Source organism: Leopardus geoffroyi, chromosome X (assembly GCF_018350155.1).
Source record: "Leopardus geoffroyi isolate Oge1 chromosome X, O.geoffroyi_Oge1_pat1.0, whole genome shotgun sequence".
Lineage (NCBI taxonomy): Eukaryota > Metazoa > Chordata > Mammalia > Carnivora > Felidae > Leopardus > Leopardus geoffroyi.
This window is the reverse complement of record NC_059343.1, coordinates 86,229,883-86,255,849: the sequence shown is the minus strand read 5'-3', so window position 1 is coordinate 86,255,849 and position 25,967 is coordinate 86,229,883. Positions and strand designations below refer to the sequence as shown.

At 36.9% G+C, this 25,967-nt stretch overlaps 1 protein-coding gene across 1 annotated transcript in view; it reads right to left on the bottom strand.

Moving 5' to 3' along the window:
* Nucleotides 1-25,967, bottom strand: part of IL1RAPL2 (interleukin 1 receptor accessory protein like 2) — a 1,221,298-nt gene that overhangs the window by 531,218 nt on the left and 664,113 nt on the right. The window contains exon 4 of the mRNA XM_045472869.1: nucleotides 11,889-12,075. Within this exon, the coding sequence (XP_045328825.1) occupies nucleotides 11,889-12,075 (187 nt within the window). The remainder of the gene's footprint in view (nucleotides 1-11,888; nucleotides 12,076-25,967) is intronic.

Sequence of the window (25,967 nt, the reverse complement as noted above, 5' to 3'; positions counted from 1 at the left end):
AATTCCCCTCAGAAGAATCTCCAGGAAATAACAACAGCTAATGAACTGATCAAAAAGGATTTAAATAATATAACAGAAAGTGAATTTAGAATAATAGTCATAAAATTAATCACTGGGCTTGAAAACAGTATAGAGGACAGCAGAGAATCTCTTGCTACAGAGATCAAGGGACTAAGGAAGAGTCAGGAGGAGCTGAAAAACACTTTAACGAGATGCAAAGTAAAATGGAAACGTCCACGGCTCGGATTGAAGAGGCAGAGGAGAGAATAGGTTAACTAGAAGATAAAGTTATGGAAAAAGAGGAAGCTGAGAAAAAGAGAGATAAAAAATCCAGGAGTATGAGGGGAAAATTAGAGAACTAAGTGATACACTAAAAAGAAATAATATACGCATAATTGGTATCCCAGAGGAGGAAGAGAGAGGGAAAGGTGCTGAAGGTGCACTTGAAGAAATAATAGCTGAGAACTTCCCTGATCTGGGGAAGGAAAAACGCATTGAAATCCAAGCAGCACAGAGAACTCCCTTCAGACGGAACTTGAATCGATCTTCTGCACGACATATCATAGTGAAACTGGCAAAATGCAAGGATAAAGAGAAAACCTGAAAGCAGCAAGGGATAAACATGCCCTAACATATAAAGGGAGACCTATAATACTTGTGACTGATCTCTCTTTTGAAACTTGGCAGGCCAGAAAGGCATGGCAGGAGATCTGCAATGTGATGAACAGAAAAAGTATGCAGCCGAGGATCCTTTATCCAGCAAGTCTGTCATTTAGAATAGAAGGAGAGATAAAAGTCTTCCCAAACAAACAAAAGCTGGAGGAATTCATCACCACTAAACCAGCCCTACAAGAGATCCTAAGGGGAATCCTGTGAGACAAAGTACCAAAGACATCGCTATAAGCATAAAACATACAGACATCACAATGACTCTAAACCCGTATCTTTCTATAATAACACTGAATGTAACTGGACGAAATGCGCCAACCAAAAGACATAGGGTATCAGAATGGATAAAAAAACAAGACCCATCTCTTTGCTGTCTACAACAGACCCATTTTAGACCTGAGGACACCTTTAGATTGAGAGTGAGGGGATGGAGAACTATTTATCAAGCTACTGGAAGCCAAAAGAAAGCTGGAGTAGCCATACTTATATCAGACAAACCAGACTTTAAATTAAAGGCTGTAACAAGAGATGAAGAAGGGCATTATATAATAATTACAGGGTCTATCCGTCAGGAAGAGCTAACAGTTATAAATGTCTATGCGCTGAATACGGGAGCCCCCAAATATATAAAACAATTACTCATAAACATAAGCAACCTTATTGATAAGAATGTGGTAATTGCAGGGGTCTTTAACACTCCACTTACAGACATGGATAGATCATCTAGACACAGGGTCAATAAAGAAACAAGGGCCGTGAATGATACCTTGGATCAGATGGACTTGACAGATATATTTAGAAGTCTGCATCCAAAAGCAACATAATATATTTTCTTCTCAAGTGCACATGGAACATTCTCCAAGATAGATCATATATTGGGTCACAAACAGTCCTTCAGAAGTATACAAGAATTGAAACTATACCATGCATACTTTCAGACCACAATGCTATGAAGCTTGAAATCAACCACAGAAAAAAGTCTGGAAAACCTCCAAAAGCATGGAGGTTAAAGAACACCCTACTAAACAATGAGTGGGTCAACCAGGCAATTAGAGAGGAAATTCAAAATAATATGGAAACAAACGAAAATGAAAATACAACAATCCAAACGCTTTAGGATGCAGCGAAGGCAGTCCTGAGAGGAAACTACATTGCAATCCAGGCCTATCTCAAGAAACAAGAAACATCCCATATACAGAATCTAACAGCACACCTAAAGGAAATAGAAGCAGAACAGCAAAGGCAGCCTAAACCCAGCAGAAGAAGAGAAATAATAAAGATCAGAGCAGAAATAAACAATATAGAGTCTAAAAAAACTGTAGAGCAGATCAACGAAACCAAGAGTTGGTTTTTTGAAAAGATAAACAAAATTGACAAACCTCTAGCCAGGCTTCTCAAAAACAAAAAGGGAGATGACCCAAATAGATAAAATCATGATTGAAAATGAAATTATTACAACCAATCCCTCAGAGATACAAACAATTATCAGGGAATACTATGAAAAATTATATGCCAACAAATTGGACAACCTGGAAGAAATGGACAAATTCCTAAACACCCACACTCTTCCAAAACTCAAGCAGGAGGAAATAGAAAGTTTGAACAGACCCATAACCAGCGAAGAAATTGAATCGGTTATCAAAAATCTCCCAACAAATAAGAGTCCAGGACCAGATGGCTTCCCAGGGAAGTTCTACCAGACGTTTAAAGCAGAGATAATACCTATCCTTCTCAAGCTATTCCAAGAAATAGAAAGGGAAGGAAAACTTCCAGACTCATTCTAGGAAGCCAGTATTCCTTTGATTCCTAAACCAGACAGAGACCCAGTAAAAAAAAGAAAACTACAGGCTAATATCCTTGATGAATATGGATGCAAAAATTCTCAATAAGATACTAGCAAATCGAATTCAACAGCATATAAAAAGAATGATTCACCATGATCAAGTGGGATTCATTCCTGGGATGCAGGGCTGGTTCAACATTCGCAAATCCATCAACATGATACATTCCATTAATAAAAGAAAAGATAAGAACCATATGATCCTGTCAATCGATGCAGAAAAGGCCTTTGACAAAATCCAGCACCCTTTCTTAATAAAAACCCTTGAGAGAGTCGGGATAGAAGGAACATACTTAAAGATCATAAAAGCCATTTATGAAAAGCCCACAGCTAACATCATCCTCAATGGGGAAAAACTGAGAGCTTTTTCCCTGAGGTCAGGAACACGACAGGGATGCCCACTCTCACCGCTGTTGTTTAACATAGTGCTGGAAGTTCTAGCATCAGCAATCAGACAACAAAAGGAAATGAAATGCATCAAATTGGCAAAGATGAAGCCAAACTTTCACTTTTTTCAGATGACATGATACTATACATGGAGAACCCGATAGACTCCACCAAAAGTCTGCTAGAACTGATACGTGAATTCAGCAAAGTTGCAGGATACAAAGTCGATGTACAGAAATCAGTTGCATTCTTATACACTAACAATGAAGCAACAGAAAGACAAATAAAGAAACTGATCCCATTCACAATTGCACCAAGAAGCATAAAATACCTAGGAATAAATCTAACCAAAGATGTAAAAGATCTGTATGCTGAAAACTATAGAAAGCTTATGAAGGTAATTGAAGAAGATATAAAGAAATGGAAAGACATTCCCTGCTCATGGATTGGAAGAACAAATATTGTCAAAATGTCAATACTACCCAAAGCTATCTACACATTCAATGCAATCCCAATCAAAATTGCACCAGCATTCTTCTCGAAACGAGAACAAGCAATCCTAAAATTCATATGGAACCACAAAAGGCCCCGAATAGCCAAAGGAATTTTGAAGAAGAAGACCAAAGCAGGAGGCATCACAATCCCAGACTTTAGCCTCTACTACAAAGCTGTCATCATCAAGACAGCATGGTATTGGCACAAAAACAGACACATAGACCAATGGAATAGAATAGAAACCCCAGAACTAGACCCACAAACGTATGGCCAACTCATCTTTGACAAAGCAGGAAAGAACATCCAATGGAAAAAAACCAGTCTCTTTAACAAATGGTGCTGGGAGAACTGGACAGCAACATGCAGAAGGTTGAAACTAGACCACTTTCTCACACCATTCACAAAAATAAACTCAAAATGGATAAAGGAACTGAATGTGAGACAGGAAACCATCAAAACCCTAGAGGAGAAAGCAGGAAAAGACCTCTCTGACCTCAGCCGTAGCAATCTCTTACTCGACACATCCCCAAAGGCAAGGGAATTAAAAGCAAAAATGAATTCCTAGGATCTTATGAAGATAAAGAGCTTCTGCACAGCAAAGGAAACAACCAACAAAACTAAAAGGCAACCAACGGAATGGGAAGATATTTGCAAATGACATATTGGACAAAGGGCTAGTATCCAAAATCTATAAAGAGCTCACCAAACTCCACACCCGAAAAACAAATAACCCAGTGAAGAAATGGGCAGAAAACATGAATAGACACTTCTCTAAAGAAGACATCCAGATGGCTAACAGGCACATGAAAAGATGCTCAACGTCGCTCTTTATCAGGGAAATACAAATCAAAACCACACTCAGATATCACCTCAGGCCAGTCAGAGTGGCTAAAAAAACAAAGCAGGAGACTATAGATGCTGGAGAGGATGTGGAGAAACGGGAACCCTCTTGCACTGTTGGTGGGAATGCAAATTGGTGCAGCCACTCTGGAAAACAGTGTGGAGGTTCCTCAGAAAATTAAAAATAGACCTATCCTATGACCCAGCAATAGCACTGCTAGGAATTTACCCAAGGGATACAGGAGTACTGATGCATAGGGGCACTTGTACCCCAATGTTTATAGCAGCACTGTCAACAATAGCCAAATTATGCAAAAAGCCTAAATGTCCATCAACTGATGAATGGATAAAGAAATTGTGGTTTATATACACAATGGAGTACTACATGGCAATGATAAAGAACGAAATATGGCCCTTTGTAGCAACGTGGATGGAACTGGAGAGTGTGATGCTAAGTGAAATAAGCCATACAGAGAAAGACAGATACCATATGTTTTCACTCTTATGTGGATCCTGAGAAATTTAACAGAAACCCTTGGGGGGTGGAAAGGAAAAAAAAAGAGGTTATAGTGGGAGAGAGCCAAAGCATAAGAGACCCTTAAAAACTGAGAACAAACTGAGGGTTGATGGGGGATGGGAGGGAGGGGAGGGTGGGTTTTGGGCATTGAGGAGGGCACCTTTTGGGGTGAGCACTGGGTGTTGTATGGAAACCAATTTGACAATAAATTTCATATATTGAAAAAAAAAGAATGAATGGGCCAACCAGGCAATTAGAAAAGAAATTTAAAAATATATGGAAATAAATGGAAATGAAAATACAACAATACAAATGCTTTGGGATGCAGCCAAGGCAGTCCTGAGAGGAAAATGCATTGGAATCCAGGCCTATCTCAAGAAACAAGAAAAATCCGAAATACAAAATCTAAGAGCACACCTGAAGGAAATAGAAGCAGAACAGCAAAGACATCCCACACCCAGCAGAAGAAGAGAAATAATAAAGAACAGAGCAGAAATAAACAATATACAATCTAAAAAACTGTAGAGCAGATCAATGAAACCAAGAGTTGTTTTTTTGAGAAATAAACAAAATTGAAACACCTCTAGTCAGGCTTTTCAAAAAGAAAAGGGAGAGGACCCAAATAGATAAATCTATGAACGAAAATGGAATTATTACAACCAATCCCACAGAAATACAAAAAATTATCAGGGAATACTATGAAAAATTATATGCCAACAAACTGGACAACCTGGAAGAAATGGACAAATTCCTGAACACCCACACTCTTCCAAAACTCAATCAGGAGGAAATAGAAAGCTTGAACAGACCCATAACCAGCGAAGAAATTGAATCGGTTATCAAAAATCTCCCAACAAATAAGAGTCCAGGACCAGATGGCTTCCCAGGGGAGTTCTACCAGACGTTTAAGGCAGAGATAATACCTATCCTTCTCAAGCTATTCCAAGAAATAGAAAGGGAAGGAAAACTTCCAGACTCATTCTATGAAGCCAGTATTACTTTGATTCCTAAACCAGACAAAGACCCAGTAAAAAAAAGAAAACTACAGGCTAATATCCTTGATGAATATGGATGCAAAAATTCTCAATAAGATACTAGCAAATCGAATTCAACGGCATATAAAAAGAATTATCCACCATGATCAAGTGGGATTCATTCCTGGGATGCAGGGCTGGTTCAACATTCGCAAATCAATCAACGTGATACATCACATTAACAAAAAAAAGAGAAGAACCATATGATCCTGTCAATCGATGCAGAAAAGGCCTTTGACAAAATCCAGCACCCTTTCTTAATAAAAACCCTTGAGAGAGTCGGGATAGAAGGAACATACTTAAAGATCATAAAAGCCATTTATGAAAAGCCCACAGCTAACATCATCCTCAATGGGGAAAAACTGAGAGCTTTTTCCCTGAGATCAGGAACACGACAGGGATGCCCACTCTCACCGCTGTTGTTTAACATAGTGCTGGAAGTTCTAGCATCAGCAATCAGACAACAAAAGGAAATCAAAGGCATCAAAATTGGCAAAGATGAAGTTAAGCTTTCGCTTTTTGCAGATGACATGATATTATACATGGAAAACCCGACAGACTCCACCAAAAGTCTACTAGCGCTGATACATGAATTCAGCAAAGTCGCAGGATAGAAAATCAATGTACAGAAATCAGTTGCATTCTTATGCACTAGTAATGAAGCAACAGAAAAACAAATAAAGAAAATGATCCCATTCACAATTGCACCAAGAAGCATAAAATACCTAGGAATAAACCTAACCAAAAATGTCAAAGATCTGTATGCTGAAAACTATAGACATCTTATGAAGGAAATTGGAGAAGATACAAAGAAATGGAACAACATTCCGTGCTCATGGATTGGAAGAATAAATATTGTTAAAATGTCAATACTTCCCAAAGCAATCTACATATTCAATGCAATCCCAATCAAAATTGCACCAGCATTCTTCTCAAAGCTAGAACAATCAATCCTAAAATTTGTATGGAACCACAAAAGACCCTGAATGGCCAAAGTAATTTTGAAGAAGAAGACCAAAGTGGGAGGCATCACAATCCCAGACTTTAGCATCTACTACAAAGCTGATCATCAAGACAGCATGGTATTGGCACAAAAACAGACACATAGACCAATGGAATAGAATAGAGAACCCAGAATTAGACCCACAAAAGTATGGCCAACTAATTTTTGACAAAGCAGGAAAGAATATCCAATGGAAAAAAGACAGTCTCCTTAACAAATCATGCTGGGAGAATTGGACAGCAACATGCAGAGGAATGAAACTAGACCACTTTCTTACACCATTCACAAAAATAAACTCAAAATGGATAAAGGACCTGAATGTGAGACAGGAAACAATCAAAACCCTAGAGGAGAAAACAGGAAAAAGCCTCTCTGACCTTAGCTGTGGCAATTTCTTACTTGACACATCTCCTAAGGCAAGGGAATTAAAAGCAAAAATGAAGTATTGGGACCTCATGAAGATAAAAAGCTCCTGCACACCAAAGGAAACAATCAACAAAACTAAAAGGCAACCAACGGAATGGGAAAAGATATTTGCAAATGACTTATTGGACAAAGGGCTAGTATCCAAAATCTATAAAGAACTCACCAAACTCCACACCCAAGAAACAAATAATCCAGTGAAGAAATGGGCAGAAGACATGAATAGACACTTCTCTAAAGAAGACATCCAGATGGCCAACAGGCACATGAAAAGATGCTCAACGTCCCTACTCATCAGGGAAATAGAAATCAAAACCACACTCAGATATCACCTCACACCAGTCAGAGTGGCTAAAATGAACAAATCAGGAGCCTATAGATGCTGGAGAGGACGTGGAGAAACGGGAACCCTCTTGCACTGTTGGTGGGAATGCAAACAGGTGCAGCCACTCTGGAAAACAGTGGGGAGGTTCCTCAAAAAATTAAAAATAGATCTACCCTATGACCCAGCAATAGCACTGCTAGGAATTTACCCGAGGAATACAGGAGTGCTGATGTATAGGGGCACGTGTACCGCAATGTTTATAGAAGCACTTTCAACAATAGCCAAATTATGGAAAGAGCCTAAATGTCCATCAACTGATGAATGGATAAAGAAATTGTGGTTTATATACACAATGGAATAGTACTTGGCAATGAGAAAGAATGAATTATGGCCTTTTGTAGAAATGTGGATGGTACTGGAGAGTGTTATGCTAAGTGAAATAAGTCATACAGGGAAAGACAGATACCATATGTTTTCACTCTTATGTGGATCCTGAGAAAATTAACAGAAGACCATGGGGGAGGGGAAGGGGAAAAATAGTTACAGAGAGGGAAGGAGGCAAACCATAAGAGATCCTCAAAAACTGAGAATAAACTGAGGGTTGATGGGGGTGGGAGGGAGGGGAAAGTTGGTGATGGGCATTGAGGAAGGCACCTGTTGGGATGAGCACCGGGTGTTTTATGGAAACCAATTTGACAATAAATTTCATATTAAAAAATGAAATAGGTAAAGGGTGTCTATACTCTTATGACAGTAGTGTTCTCAGTGAATACTGAGATTGTTCTAATATTGTTCTTAGTTTAATAATGAAAAGAATCTTTCTTTCTCTTTTCAAAAATGTTTCTAAAAACACTAACATTATTGTACTTTCTGTTTACTGTCTAAGCCCCACTCAGATAGCATTAGGATGAAGTGCTAAAGTATAGACCCTCTCTTAACTTCCCTTTGCTAACTGATAGAGTTCAGATAGCGAGAGATAGCCCCCTTACACATATCTGTTAACACTCCAAGGACAACTAGGATAGGCTTACTAAGTCATCTTTATGAACATGCCCCAGTACCACCTAATCCACCTCTACCTTCCTATCCAGCTGTGATTACATACAGGTACAGGACAGTCTTCAAAGGACTTTCATAGCATATTTCAGACAGGCTAGAAAAAGCATAACAATATGTGAAAGTGATACAAAGTAGAGAGAAAGAAAAAAGCAGAAATGGGAAAAAAAGAAACAGGTTTAAAGATTATATATATCTAAAAAGATGATGTGGAAACTGATCATGCAACACACATACTTTTTACTGTTAAACTACTAGAGATAGGAGCACCTGGATGGCTCAGTCCATTACATGTCCAACTCTTGGTTTTGGCTCAGGTCGTGATCTCAAGGTTTTGTGGGTTTGAGCCATGCATTGGGCTCTGCACTGGCAGTGTAGAACCTGCTTGGGATTCTCCCACTCTTCCTCTCTTTCTGACCCTCCCCAACTCATGCTCTCTGTCTCTCTCAAAATAAATAAACTTTATTTTAAAAAATCTTACAAAATGAAAAAAAAAACTAGAGATAATATACTGTACATTTCTTTTTTTTATTTTTAATGTTTTTATTTTTATTTTTTTTCTGAGAAACAAAGAGAGACAGAGCACAAGCAGGGGAGGGGCACAGAGAGAGGAATACACAGAATCTGAAGCAGGTTCCAGGCTCTGAGCTGTCAGCACAGAGCCCAATGTGGGGCTCAAAATTACAAGCCATGAGGTTACCTGAGCTGAAGTCAAACACTTAACCGAGTGAGCCACCCAGGCACCTCATTACACTATACATTTCTAAATTTGGATGTGCACCAGAATGAACTCTGGACAAGTGTCTTTACATTGCTGTAGTCAGAGAAAAATAACTTAATGCTCAGCCTCGTAGGGCATAGAGAGACTGTAAACAATCAGGGAAGATTATTAAACTAATGACCGAAAAAGGAAACATTTTCCTTATAAATCAATACACCTTTTTCAAGGATATATTTGAAACTGTGAGAAATGGGGTTAACAACACGTTGGAGAGCTTCAGGGACTCTAACTTTGGGGTTTAGTTTTTTATTCTGATCCAATAGTATAGTATAGTGGCTAAGAGAATGGGCCCAGTAGCCAAAATGCAAGTCATAAACTGCTGTGTGACTTTTGTTAAGTCACTTACCTGAATCTCTAGTCACTTCTTCTGGAAAATGGGGATGATAATAATACCTACATAATACAGTAATTCTAGAGATTGACTTAATCTATCTAAAGCACTTAAAACAGAGCCTGGCATATGGTGAGTACTCAATAAATGTTATTTATCATTATGACTATTATTCATCAATTTTAAAATGTTATAGAAATCCTAAACATTATTATCCAAGCAGAGCTAGAAACGCCATTTGCTTCACCATTGTTGGTCCATTTGTAAGAAAAAAAATGATACTTAGCACTTCCCAAGGAATAAATTGCTTTGATATATGATGATGATAGTGATGTCTAGAAATGAAAAGAAAGGAGAAGAAAGAATTTATTGGAAAAATAATAAGAAGAGATAGTAGAATAAATATTGCAGGCTGACGACCTGGATTTTACTCCTAGCTGCTAACTCTGGAGCTGGTAAATTTTCTTTTTTCAATTATAAATTAAAATAAATCTTTCTTACTCTATCTTTTCACAGGCTTCTCTGCATCAGTGTTACATCTTAGAGAAGTACCTGTGATTAGGGCTGGGTTTAGCTCCAGGATAACTGCAGGAAAGGGTAGTGATTAAGAAAATGGACTCTGGAATAACACTGCCTTAAATACAGAACAAGGTTTTGTTAGTTGAGTAACTTTGGACAAGTGTCTACATGCCTTTGAGACTCAGTTTTTTTTGGTTAAACAAAGATAATAGAACTCCCACACAGAGTTGCATTGAGACTCAAATTGAGATAATACAGAGACCAAGCTTAGCACAGTGAATGGCATATAGTAAGTACTTAATAAATGCTAAGAAGGCTAATACTGGCATGGAGGGTCCCAATAAATTATGGATAATCTATATTTATGCATAATGATCATCATGTTCCTTTTAATCTGTCAGAATATTATCTTCATCAGGAAAAAAAGGAAGGACAATTCACATAGAGACTTGGGGTCCCAGTTCAGGACATGCTTTTGGTGTCTACTGGTGAGTTTGTACAGGGGTGAAGATGGAGAGACTTCCAAATGTAAAAACACATGACAGCTGTAGGAGTTAGGGTTTAGGCTCCCCTGGAAACTAAGAGTCTGTCATATTCTATAGACACAACCTGTTCCAACTTTTATGTGTTTGATTCCCACAATGTACACAACACCTATGCAGAAAACCCCCTTGGTCACCTCTGGCCATAACATATAAAACTGTACCATGTATAAACTATCATGACTCAGAGTTGGCCAAGGATACACAGTTCTCTTATAGGACCACAGGGTCTCAGGGAGCAGCCAGAATGTCATAGCTAGAAGGTTATGTGGTTATTTCTCTGCTTCCTCCCCTAGATCCCGTCTCTGACCTTGTGTGACCTACTCTATGCCTAGGGAATCTTAAGACTATTGATTCTATCTCCTAGTTTTGTCCTCTGACTTCTGTTTAAGTTTCCATGGGTTCTAGGAGGAAACCGGAAGACAGGAGTTACAAGGGGTTAGGGTACTTATCCTGCCTAATCCCTCTTTATTTGCCACAGTTCATATGTTCTTTTAAGGCCACAGCTTTTGTCAGGACCACTCTACTCATTCCAGGTTCCAGTGGCAATTTATAGCTTCCTCCCTTTTGTTGGTTTCCTTAACCCAACCTCACCTCTGTAAACAGTTCCTTCACTCAACTCATTTCTGTGCACCCTTTGAGTGTGGCTTATTTCCAGCTAAACACATTATTTCCAGTGTTCACACATCCTGCACTAGGCCCATTTCTCTCCTCTGCATTGACAGTAGTGGCTCTCACAATGTAGATCATAGTAACAGTTGTTATTCTTTCTAAGTCTAGTACTTGTAATAATGGGCCTTTACTCCTAACAGTAAATAATATTTCTATGTTCCTCAAATACTTTCTTTCATGTGTTACTTAAATCTTTACACTTCTCCCCATTTGCTCTCATGAGTTTGGGTGGAGAGAGATTTTGCTTATTTTTAGCAGTTGGAGAAGATGGGACTGTTTATGACACCTGCTGATGGAAATGTATTAAAACCAGGACTATATAGAAGTCATACCTCTGAATTATTTATCTGTGGATCTGTTCATTTTTCTCAATGAAATATCTAATACCAAAAACTAGAAATAAAATCTCAAGCTAAGTTAAAAAAAAAAAATAATTGACACCACGGTGAGTTACCTTGTACCACACAACATCAGGCTCTTGATCAGACTTTTTAAAGTCATCCATGTCTGGGCAGGAGATCTCTTTTCTTTTAGTGACTTCAGATTTCTCTAAATACCGTATCCTGCTATTGTAGCACAGGCCTGATTCATTCTCTGCAACAGTCAAGGACATTGACACCTTCATGCAATATGTCGAGTTTCTGTAGGAACAGAGAAATAGCAGAATGGCTTTACTAGGTGTTTAAAACCGTGTTTGTACTCTACATATTAAAAGAATATTTACTTTTATGTATGGGACCTTGCCTAGAAATCAGAAACAACATCAAAACAACACAAAACAGTTTTCTAGTTCAACAGACAAGAAGCTATAAAGCAAAATGTTAATGAGGACATCTCTGACCATGAGGTAGCTACATAACTACATAGAATAGCTGTACCCATTTTCTAAACTATAAGACAGCAAAGGCTTCTTTTCCAGTGGTAAATATTGCTACATTGAAAATCTGATAGTGAAAAATATGAGAAAGTCTGTAACTAGAGCTATAGTAATTTCTGCCCTGCCCCTATGATCAGTCCCTTCACGGGTATTTCAAGGGTTGTTTCATTTTGTCATTGGTTTCAAAGCCAACATCTGATTTTACAAGGTACATACCCAAAAGCAGATCAACATACAGAAGATACCTGTGAACTTATATAGCTTTTTAAATTGTTTACTGAGATATGTCAGGGGTCAAATTCTTGGTTCCAACAGAGAACAAATCCTAGTAGAATGTGGTTCATCTGAATTAATTTTATCCATCAACATTAATATTATAAAGGAATTTCAACAGTAAATTTTACCATAAGGCCACTTTAGAAATTGGGCATTAATTGGCTAACTCATTATATAAAAGTATTTATGGAATTCAATTCTGCCTTCATTTCTCGATGTATGCCCCTTGACTTTTCCTTACTCTGCTGTACCTGGGATGCAGTAGATATCAACCACATAAAAGAAAACTGGAAAGTATGAGAAAGAGATCAGAGACACCTGGTAAGACTTAGAAGAAGGTCAACTGGAAATCTCTTGGTAGGAAATACCAGGATTGTGTCTGTTCTAAACATCAAGGGATACCAGCTGTTAAAAACACCAAGTGCCAAGGGCACCTCAAAACTGGTTTTACAACCAAGTGACAATAATCCTGACAGATGGGATAAGCGTGCCAGCCAATAATTTAAGTTGGCCTAAAATAATTATTAATATTCATACTACTTACTCATTGAAATTTCACAATGTGCCAGATACTATATAAAACACAGGAGTGCAGATGGTTGCTGCCCATTGGGTTTACAAAGTGAGTTAATCAAAATGACTGCTACTTGAATTTCTAGTGAAGTTAATTACTGGCAAGTACTTCTGACTATGTCCGTGCCTGTGTCATCTGAGTAGGATACTTTCAAAGTACTCCCATTCTAATGTTCAGATGCAACCCCATTACACAATGTAGATTGTGAGCTATTGCTTTTCTCTCTTCCTTAGTACAGATTCCTAGAACCCGAAGATATGCCCACTAGGGATCAAATGTAACCATTTAATTCTCTTGTTAGATGTTTGACAGCCTCTTTAAAAGCCATGAATCTAAAACCACCAGAATAAAACAAAAATAAAACAAAACACAAAAACAGTCTTAGGCAAGAAGGTAAGTTTGGTGCAATTTGGCTCTTCTTGACTCCACCTTCAGTATTTTGATGCTAAGCATTTCCATGTCTCTATGCTTCCTTTAAGGCCCTACATGATCTGGCCTGTCATAACACTTTCCTTTAAATTTTTTTATTTAAATCTTTCTTTCTTTCTTTCTTTCTTTCTTTCTTTCTTTCTTTCGAGAGAAAGCAGGGAAGGGGAAAAGAGAGAGGGAGAGAGGGAATCCCAAGCAGGCTCCACACTGTCAGTCCAGAGTCAATGCAGGACTCGTCCTCAAACCTAAGCCAAAATCAAGAGTCAGATGCTTAACCAACTGAGCACCCAGGCACCCCAACACTGTTCTTTACTTTAGGGTGCAGTCACAATGGCATTTCCTCTGTTCCTTAAATATACTAAGCCTATTTGAGCCATGGACTTTTACACTTGCTCTTCTCTCTGATCTTCTATCATCTGTTTATTTGTTAAATGTAAACAAGAAATTAGTTGCTTTTGTTCATCACTCTATCCCTGAGATCTAAATGAATAATGTTCAGTGAATGTTAGTTGGTTAGAAGACATGGCACCAAAAGGTATGTTGATTCAAGAGACATGTCCTCTCTGCTCTACTTCTCCATCAACCCCATATGGTACTAACCTCTCTTCCTCATTCAGATTCAGGTATATGGCTGATCAAATGTCACATTCCTTGTTTAAATATGATTTGGCATAAATTTTCAGGTATTCTTGTACCACAAGGGTAAGGTTTAGCCAAGTCTTGTGTATCAGCATATTAGCAAAGAAAGGAATATACTAGTTACAACTGGGAGACAAGGAGGACTAGGGCAGGTATGGGAAATGGAGGAAAGATAAATGGTCACAGTTTTTTTTTTTTTTAAGTATCAATCAAGTAGTAACCCAAGACCACGGGGGAAGGGAAGAGGAAAAAAAGTTACAAACAGAGAGGGAAGGAGGCAAACGATAAGAGACTCTTAAATACAGAGAACAAACTGAGGGCTGATGGGGGGTGGGAGGGAGGGGTGGGTTGGTGGTGGGTATTGAGGAGGGCACCTTTGGGGATGAGCACTGGGTGTTGTATGGAAGCCAATTTGACAATAAATTATATTAAAAAGAAATAAATAAGTAAAAGTATCGAACACAGAAGAATCACCTCTTCTAGGTTTACAAAGAATTCTGAACAGTTCTTAATGTTACAGACTTTGATCATCTCTGCTCCATGGTGTTCATCCCTACAGGTGAAAGAGAATTACTTGTTAAATATCCTCCCACTATTATGCTGTACCTCAGGGAAAGAGGGCTGTTGACCAGCAGTCTCAAAAATAAAAGCAAATAGAACGTCCAGTCCCATGAAAGAAGCTTACTATCTCAAATGTATTTAGCCCTGGGGAAAAACAGAGTAGTCTGAGTAAGAGACCGACAGAGTGGTTTCTTAACAAAGCACCAGCTTGGAGCTAAGATCCACTGTGTTCAACTAGCTCTGTGTCCTTGGGCAAGTAATGTAACATCTCTCAGATTCACTTTCGTCAGCTGAAAAATGAGGATAAGAAGTCCTTTATGGTGATTCCATTGGAGTTTGGAGAAAGGAGTTCCTCTCATTATAACACCATGAGCAAAAATATGTTACCATTTTCAACTGGAATGATTACAACACCTGACCTCTCCAGTCTAAGTGTTAAATAAAATAATGCATATAAAACACATAATAGAGTATCTGGCACATAGTAGATATTCCATACATTATAGTTAGAATTGTCATTACCGATAGGATTAGTTCTTATATATTGTTAATAAATAATAATTATAATTTATGTGTGATAGTAATTATGATCAATCACCAATATAAAAAAAAACAGTACACTGGCAGCAATGGATTAAGGTATGCCACTGGGTTAGGGGTGCTACTTGATAGGAAAATGTCTAAAAGAGGTCAGTTGGGCAATAGGCCTAGTACCAGAGAGTCAAGAAGTTCTGAAAGGATCAAAAAGACACACTGACCTAGACACAAAAAGAAGTGAATCAAAAGAAAACAGCTAAGGCAGGGAGAAACTTTCAGTTAATATGGGTAGTAGCTACTTGGCAAAGGCTAGAACCTTGGAGGTCATATTGTTAGCAATAGTTTCACTAAGCCTTCTAAGAGTTTCTTAGACTAATGCCTTGTATAACAAAGCCTAGACCTCTAGGTAAGTTTTCTAGGGACAAAAGACAAGAGATATTCTTATGTGTTTCTTCCCCAATCCCTCCAAATTATAAATTATGTAGGTCAAGCTAAAAGCACCTTCATTAACTTGGGATAGGGATGAGGGCAGGGAACACAAACTGGGGATTGCTGATGGTTGAAGGAGAAAATGTTTCTGTTTTCTCTAACTCTAACCCACAAACAACCTGAGGCCCGGGTTCTGCATGAATTCATGCTTGTTCTGGTCTCTAGCATGTGGAAGGCTGCTGGCAAATTGCTTGTTAACCCACAAACAAGCCCTAGTATAAAGTCCTTAACGATGACCAAGGTCTCTGGAACTCGAAGACAAGGCCAGGTGGGAGTCCTACTGTCTCCATTACTGACCTGGGGTCAGTATGATCAAGGCTGTCTGACAGACTGAGACTCAGGTTGATTTTTTATTGGTTGTATAATCTAGCTCTGGCACAGTTCCCACTAATAATCTTGCATTATTTAGATGTTATTTAGAAAAATGCCCCAGGCCAGTTCTATTTAAAATATTTCCTGCAACTGAGACCTAAAAATGTTACTTTTCTTTCATTAGGTACAATTAGAGCTGTGAAAGTTTGAGGAGGCAGACTGACGAGTGTGCAACAATAGAGACTGTACTTTTTTTCTGACCTCCCTTCACATCCTGAGGATAAGGAGAACATTCAGGCTCAATATGAGAGAAGTGACTTTGCTGTGATATTACAGAAGGGCCTTACAATTGTATGCATTTCTAAACATTCAAGTGCTTCCTCATCTCTTATCTTACTTAATTCTGCCAATAATCCAGGAAAATGTTCAGGGTAGGTATCGTCTACACTTTTCAGAGGACTAAAATGTAGACACAGAGAAGACAAATAATTCAGTTAAGCCCATATAGATGGTTAGTGGATTAGAACCCAGGTTTTGACTGTTAGCCCCTGGCTACACCCAGAACTTGATGCTAATATGGGTTAACAGCCAAACTAACTTGTGGTTATCCACACAAACTTGGGGGAGCTCATAGAAAGAAATGTAAATGTGTAAAGGTAACATTTAAAGAATAATGTCAATACGCACAGTACAGAAGAATTTGTAAATTGATGAAGAAATCCCACTTCCCATTCCAAAGATTTCATATTAGCTACTATATAGGTCATAACTTATACTTTTTCCCAGAAGTATTTCTAAGGGCAAATGTTGATCAATCTTGGGTTCCTTGACAGGAATAGTAAGATCATACATAGACAAAACCCAGATGCCTCTTTCTAACTCCCATTTATATAATATGCTTATACTATAAAATTTTAAGTTTTACTTCTGAATTTGAGTTTATGTAAACTTTTTATATCACTAGAGCTAACCTATTAAAAAAAAACTAAATAAATTAGGGAATTTTTCATGTCTAAAAGCAGAAGCCCAGACAAAATACCTCAGGATATACTTGAAACTTTTCTAAATGGTTCCCTCAATTGTTTTATCCTCCTTTCAAGTTACTTTCTTTGCAAATTCCAGAACCATCTAATGACCAGTAAACTAAAACTTTGTTTTCTGAAATTTTTGAAATGTTAATTGACTGCTACACAAAACTATCATTTCATCAATCTACCACCCTTGGATGATATTGTCCCACTGGAAACATAAGAACTATGAACTGATATTATTATCAAATTCAGGGAAATGAAGTAAATTAATAAACAAATAAAATCTTAAGCCCTTTGATGACTTACATTCCTTGAAAATTATTACAAAAGTAGAAAATTTTATGAAAAATATCTTTGACCTTGTTGGAAAGACCTTCAGATAAGTACAAAAATAAGCACATATAACTGCAAGCATGCAATGTTAATGCTTTAAAAGAACAAGAAAGGAAAAACAGAGGACAGAAATTACTAATATCAGAACGGAAAAACAGGATATCACTACAGTTCCTATAGATATTTAAAGAATAATAAAGGAATACTACAAACAACTCTATGCCCACAAATATGATAGCCTAGATGAAACGGATCAATTTCTTGAAAGGCACAATCTGCCAAAACTCACACAAGAAGAAACAGACCTACAGAAATATGAATAGGCCTACAGCTATTAAAGAAATTGAATCAATAATTAATATCCTTCCAAAAAATAAAACACCAAGTCCAGATGGATTCACTGGCAAATTCTACCAAATACTTAGGATGAAATTATACCAAATTCTCTACAATCTCTTTCAGAAGATAGAAGCAGATGGAGTACTTCCTAACTGATTCTATGAAGCCAGCATTAGTCTAATATCAACAGCAAAGACATTACAAGAAAACTACAGACTGATATCTTTCATGAACATAAATGCACAATCCTCAACAGAATATTAGGAAATCAAACCCAGTAATGTATAAAAATAACTATATCCCAGGGACACCTGGGCAGCTCAGTCAGTTGAGCATCCAACTCTTGATTAGTCTCTGCATGGAGCCAGCTTAAGATTCTCTCTCCCCCATGGCCCCTCTACTCCACTCATGTGCACACTCTATCTCTAAAATAAAAAAAATAGGGGTGCCTGGGTGGCTCAGTCGGTTGAGCGTCTGACTTCGGCTCAGGTCGTGACCTCACGGTCTGTGAGTTCGAGCCCCAAGTCAGGCTCTGTGCTGACAGCTCAGAGCCTGGAGCCTGCTTCGGATTCTCTCTCTCTCTCTCTCTCTCTCTCTTTCTCTCTCTCTCTCTCTCTCTCTCTCTTTCTCTCTCTCTCTCTCTGCCCCTCCCCCGCTCATGTTCTCTCTGTCTCAGAAATAAACATTAAAAAAATAAAAATAAATAAATAAATAAATAAATAAATTATAGTAAAATACGAAAAAAGATAATCGTACCCCACAACCAAGTAGGATTTATCCCAGATGTGGAAAGTTGGTTCAAATATTCAAAAATCAGGGGGCACTTGGGTGGCTTGGTTGTTTAATCATCAGACTCCTGATGTAGGCTCAGGTCATGATTTCATGGTTTGTGATATCAAGCACCTCACTGGTTTCTGCACTGACAGCATGGACCCTGCTTGGGATTCTTCTCTTCACTTCTCTCTGCCCCTCACCTGCTTGCACACACACTCTCTCACTCCCTCTCTCTCTCTCAAAGTAAGAAACATAAAAAAATCAAATATCAATTAATGTAGTTCATCACATTAACAGGCTAAAGAAGAAAAATTACATGACCATATCAGTAGATGCAGGAAAAGCAGTTAACAAAATCCAACGTCCATTCATGATAAAAAAAAAAGTAAAAAATAAAAAATAAACAAAAAAAAACTCTCAACAAACTAGGACTAGAGGGAAAATTCCTCAACTCAGTAAAGAGTATCTATGAAAAAAACTATAGCTAACATTATATTTCATGATAATAAACTACAAGATTTCCCATTAAAATTAGGAATAAGGCAAGACTGTCCCCTCTCACCATTCCTATTCAACATCATATTGAAAGTCTCAGCTAATGCAATAGATAAAAAAAAAGGAAATATCTCATTGATTCAAAAGGAAGAAATAAAATCATCTTTGTTCACAGATGTATGATTGATCTATACATATAGATGACCCATGCAAAAAATCTTAAAGAGCTGACAAAACACCTGAAATTAGTAAGCAAGTAACTAGTAACTAGCAAGGCTCCAGGATATAAGGTTAATACACAAAAGTCAATTGCTTTCACATATGCAAGCAATGAAAAAGTTATTAATTTGAAATTAAAAACATGATATCACTTACATTAGAAACCCCCAAAATGAAATACTTAGGTATGTATCTAACAAAATATGTACAAGATCTACATGAGGATAACTACAAAACCGAGAAGACCAAAATTGGAGAACTGATACTATCTGACTTTAAGACCTACTCTAAAGCTACAGTAATTAAGACAGAACAGACAAACAGCTCAGTGGAATAGAATATCAAGCCTGGGAATAGATGCATATAAATATAGTCAACTGATCTTTGACAAAGAAGAAAATGCAACACAATAGAGCAAAGAATGTCTTTTCAACAAATGGTACTAGAACAACTAGACATCTGCATGCATATAAAAAAATGAATCTAGACTCAGATCTTTACATCCACCATGAAAAAGAATTCAAAATGGATCACAGACTTAAATGTAAAATGCAAAACTATAAAATTTCTAGAAAACAACATAGGGAAATCTAGATGACCTTGGATATAGCAATGATTTTTTAATTACAAGATCAAGGACATGATCTGTGACAAATAACTGACTGCTAATAAAATTAAAAAACTTCAGCTCTACGAATGACAATGTTAAGAGAATTAGAAAACAAGCCACAGACTGAAAGAAAATATTAGCAGAAGACACATCTAATAAAGGACTGCTATCCAAAGTATACAAATAATTCTTAAAACTCCACAATAAAAAAAAATAGGCCAAAGACCTTAACAGAAACCTCATCAAAGAGATAAAATAAACAGATGGCAAATAAACATTTGAAAATATGTATATCATATGTCACCAGGGAAATGCAAATGAAAACAAACCTGCATTACAACTGCATTACCTATTAGAATGGCCAAAATCCAGAACACTAACAACACCAAATGCTAGTAAGGATGTGGAGTAACAGGAACTCTCATTCATTGCTGGTAGGAATGCAAAATGGCACAGCAACTTAGAAGATAGTTTGGAAGTTTCTTACAAAACTAAACATACCCTTATATGATCTAGCATTTATGTTCTTTGATAACTACCCAAAGGAGGGAAAAATTATGTCTTCATAAGAGCCTGCACACAGATGTTTATAGAAGTTTTGTTCGTAATTGCCAAAACTTGGAAGTAACCAAGATATCCTTTAGTAGATGAATGTATAAAGAATATATGGCACATACAGATAATGGAATATTATTAAGAGCTAAAAATAAATGAGCTCTCAAGCCATGGAAAGATATAGAGGAACATTAAATGCATATTACTAAGTAAAAGAAGCCAATGAGTAAAGGCTACATACTGTAAAATTCCAGCTATATGACACTTGGAAAAGGCAAAACTATGGAGACACTAAAAAGATTGGTGATTGCCAAGAGTTGGGAGGAGAGATGGATAGGTGGAACACAAAGGACTTTAAAGGTAGTGAAAATACTCTGTATGATACCATAATGATGGATATATGCCATTATACATTTGTGCAAACCCATAGAAAGTACAACACCAAGAGTGAACCACAATGAAAAGTATGGATTTTGGATGATAATGATGTTTCAATGTAGGTTAATCAATTGTAGTAAATATTCACTCTGGCAGTGGCTACTGATAATGGGGTATGCATGTGGGGGCAGGAGGTACATCGTAAATTTCTGTACTTTCCTCTCAATTTTGCTGTGAACCCAAAAACAGCTGAAAACTTCCCTAATCTGGGGAAAGAAACAGACATCCAGATCCATGAGGCACAGAGAATTCCCATCAAAATCAACAAAAGCAGGCCAACACCAAGACATACTGTAATTAAATTTGAAAAACATAGTGATAAAAGCAAAATCCTAAAAGCATGAAGATAAAATAAGTCCTTCACTTACAAAGAAGGAACCATAAATCTAGCTGCAGATTTCTCAAAAGAAACTTGGCAGGCCAGAAAGGAGTGGCATGATACATTTAAAATGCTGAATGGGAAAAATCTGCAACAAAGAATACTCTATCCATCAAGGCTACCATTCAGAACACAAGGAGAGATGAAGAGTTTCCCAGATTAAAAAAAAAAAAAACTAGAGGAGTTTGTGATCTCCTAAACCAGCCCTGCAAGGTATATTAAAGGGGACTTTTTGAATGCAAAAGAGAAAAACAAAAATGGCAAAGACAAGAAAGGATCAGAGAAACTCTCCACAAACAATGACAAAACAAGTAATACGATGGCACTAAGTACATATCTATCAAAAATTACTCTGAATATAAAAAGACTAAATGCTCCAATAAAATGACACAGGGTGTCATATTGGATTAAAAAAAAAAAAGACCCATCTATATGGTGCCTACAAGAGACTCATTTTAAACCTAAAACACCTGTAGATTGAAAGTGAGGGGATGGAAAACCATTCATCATGCTAATGGATATCAAAAAAAAGCTGGAGTAGCAACACTTATATAGGACAAACTTGACTTTAAAGCAAAGACTGTAACAAAAAACAAAGAAGGGCACCATATCATAATAAAGGGGACAATCCAACAAGAAGATGGAACTATTGTAAATATTTATTCATTCGATATGAAAGCATCCAAATATATAAAACAATCAACAACAAATATAAACATAACTGATAATAATACAATACCAGTAGGAGTCTTTAACACCCCACTTATATCAATATATCATCTAAATATATAATCAACATGGAAACAATGGCTTTGAATTACACACTGGACAGACGGACTTAACAGATATACTCAGAATATTCCATCCTAAAAGACCAGAATAGGGGCGCCTGGGTGGCGCAGTCGGTTAAGCGTCCGATTTCAGCCAGGTCACGATCTCGCGGTCCGTGAGTTCGAGCCCCGCGTCGGGCTCTGGGCTGATGGCTCAGAGCCTGGAGCCTGTTTCGATTCTGTGTCTCCCTCTCTCTCTGCCCCTCCCCCGTTCATGCTCTGTCTCTCTCTGTCCCAAAAATAAATAAAACGTTGAAAAAAAAAATTTTTTTTAAAAGACCAGAATATACATTCTTTTCAAGTACACATGGGACATTCTCCAGAATAGATCATGTATTAGGTCACAAATCAGGCCTCAACAAATACAAAAAGATTAAGATCATACTATGTATATTTTCTGGCAACAACACTGTGAAACTTGAAGTCAATCACAAGAAAAAAACTTGGAAAGACCATAAATACATGCAGGTTGAACAATATATTACTAAACAGTGAATGGGTCAACCAGGAAATCAAAGAAGACATAAAAACAATACACAAAAAAAATAAAAATGAGAACAAAATAGTCCAAAACCTTAGCGATGCAGCAAAAGCATTCCTAAAAGGAAAGTTAAGAGCAATATAGACCTACTTCAAGAAGAAAGAAAAATCTCAAATACATAACATATCCTTACAAGTAAAAGAGCCAGAAAAAGAATAAACAAAGCCTAAATCCAGCAGAAGAAAGAAATAATAAAGATTATAATATGTAATAAGTCTAATAAAATTATATATAATAAAAACATATAATTATGATAAAAGATTATAATTATAGTACGGTAGAAATAAATGATATAGATATTGAAAAATACAATAGATCAGTGAAGCCAGGAGGTGTTTCTTTGAAAATATCAATAAAATTGATTGATAAACCTCTACCCAGACTTATAAAAAAGAAAAGAGAAAGGACCCAAATAAATAAAATCACAAATGACAGAGGATAAATAACAACCAACACCACAGAAATACAAACAATTATAAGAGAATCATATGAAAAACCATATGCCAAAATATTGAACAACCTGGAAAAAAATGGAGAAATTTGTATAAACATAAACTACCAAAACTGAAACAGGAAGAAACAGAAAACTTGAACAGACTGATAAACAGGAAAGAAAATGAATCAGTCATTAAAAAAAAATCTCCCGACAAATGAAAGTCCAGGGCCAGATGGCTTCATAGGTGAACTCTACCAAAAATTTTATGAAGAGTTAATACCAATACTTCTCAAACTATTCTAAAAATAGAAAAGGAAGAAAAACATACAAATCGTTCTATGAGCCAAGCATTGCCCTGATGCCAAAACCAGATAAAGACCCCACTAAAAAAGTGAACTATAATGTCTCTGATGAACACTGATGTGAAAATTCTCAATAAAATGCCAGCAAACTGAATCCCGTAGTATATTAAAAGAATCATTCACTATGATCAAGTGGGATTTATTCCCAGGCTGCAAGGGATATACCACAAATGAAATCAATCTGATATACCACATTAATAAAAAAACAAAAAGGATAAGAACCATATGATCTCTTCAATAGATGCAGAAAAAGCATTTGACAAAGTACAATATACATTCATGATAAAAATCCTCAATAAAGTAGGGATAGAGGGAGCATGCCTTAACATAACAAAGATTATACACAAAAAAAAAACCCCACAGCTAATATCATCCTCAATGGAGAAAAACTGACAGTTTTTCCCTTAAGGTCAAGGGAATGTCGACTCTTACCACTGTTATTTAACATTATACTTGAAGTCCTAGTCTCAGCAATTAGACAACAAAAAGAAATAAAAGGCATCCAAATTGACAAGGAAGAAGTAAAACTTTCACCATCCACAGAACACATGATATTCTATGTAGAAAACCACAAAATTGCTAGAACTGATATAGGAATTCACTAAAGTCAAAAGATACATAATCAACATCCAGAAATCTGTTGCACTGCTATACACCAATAATGAATCAGAAGAAAGACAAATTAAGGAACCTATCCCATTTACAATTGCACCAAAAATAATAATATACCCAGGAATAAACCTAACCAAAGAGGTAAGAGATCTGTATTCTGAAAACTATAAAACACTTATGAAAGAAATTGAAGAGGACACAAAGAAATGGAAAGATTTTCCATGCATATGGATTGACAGAACAAATATTGTTAAACTGTCTATACTACCCAAAGCAATCTACACATTTAATGCAATCTCTATCAAAATACCAAGAGCATTTTTACAGAGATAGAACAAACAATCCTAAAATTTGTATGGAACCATAAAAGACCCTGAATAGCCAAAGCAACTTTGAAAAAAAAAAAAAAAAAGCAAAGCTGGAGGCATCACAATCCCAGACTTCAAGTTGTATTACAAAACTGTACTGATCAAAACAGTATAGTGCTGTCATAAAAACAGACACACAGATCAATAGAACAGAATAGAAAACATAGAAATGAACCCAGAAATATGTGGTCAATTAATCATCAACAAAGCAGGAAAGATGATCTAATAGGAAAAAGACAATCTCTTCCACAAATGGTCTTGGGAAAACTGGACAGCAACATGCAAAAGAATGAAAGTGGGGTTGCCTGGGTGACTCAGTCAGTTAAACATCAAACTGTGGATTTGGGCTCAGGTCATTATCTCATAGTTGGTGAGATCAAGCCCCACATTGGGCTCTGTGCTGACAGCATGGAGCTTGCTTGAGATTCTCTATCTCCCTCTCTCTCTGTCCCTCCCTTGCTCATACTCTCCCCCTCTCTCAAAATAAATAAGCATTAAAAAAGAAGAACGAAACTGGACCACTTCATTACACCATACACAAAAAACAAATTCAAAATGGATTAAAGACCTAAGTGTGAGACCTGAAACCATAAAAATCCTAGAAGATAACAGAAGCAGTGACCTATCTGATATCAGTCATAACGACTTCTTTCTAGATATGTCTCCTGAGGCATGGGAAACAAGAGCAAAAATTAACCATTGGGACTACATCAAAATAAAAAGCTTCTGCATAGTGAAGGAAATTATCAATAAAACTAAACAACTTTGGAATGGGAGAAGATATTTGCAAGTAACATATCTGATAAGAGGTTAGTATCCAAAATCTATTAAGAATTTATCAAACCCAACACCCCAAAATTGAATAATCCAATTAAAAATGAGCAGTAGACATGAATAGATATTTTTCAAAGAATACATACAGTTGGCCAACAGACACATGAAAAGATGCTCAACATCACTCACCATCAGAGAAATAGAAATCAAAAGTACACTGAGATACCACCTCACATTTCTCAGAATGGCTAAAATCAGAAACACAAGAAATAACAAGTGTTGCTGAGGATGTGGAAAAAAAGGAACCCTCATGCACTGTTGGTGGGAATGCAAACTGGTGCAGCCATTCTGGAAAACAGTATGGAGATTTCTCAAAAAGTCAAAAATATATCTACTCCATAATCCAGCAAATTAACTACTAGGTATTTACCCAAAGAATACAAAAATACTAATTCAAAGGCATACATGTGCCCTGAAGTTTATAGCAACATTATCTATAATAGCAAAATATGAAACAGCCGAAATGTCCATATACATACACATACCACAGCTTCTTTATCTATTCATCAGTACATGGACATTTGGGCTGTTTCATATTTTACTATTATAGATAATGCTGTATATATATAGATAATATACATATATGGTGAAATCTTGCCATTTGCAATGATAAGGATGGGGCTATAAAGTATTTTGCTAAGCAAAATAAGTCAGTCAGAGAAAGCCATGTAATTTCACCCATG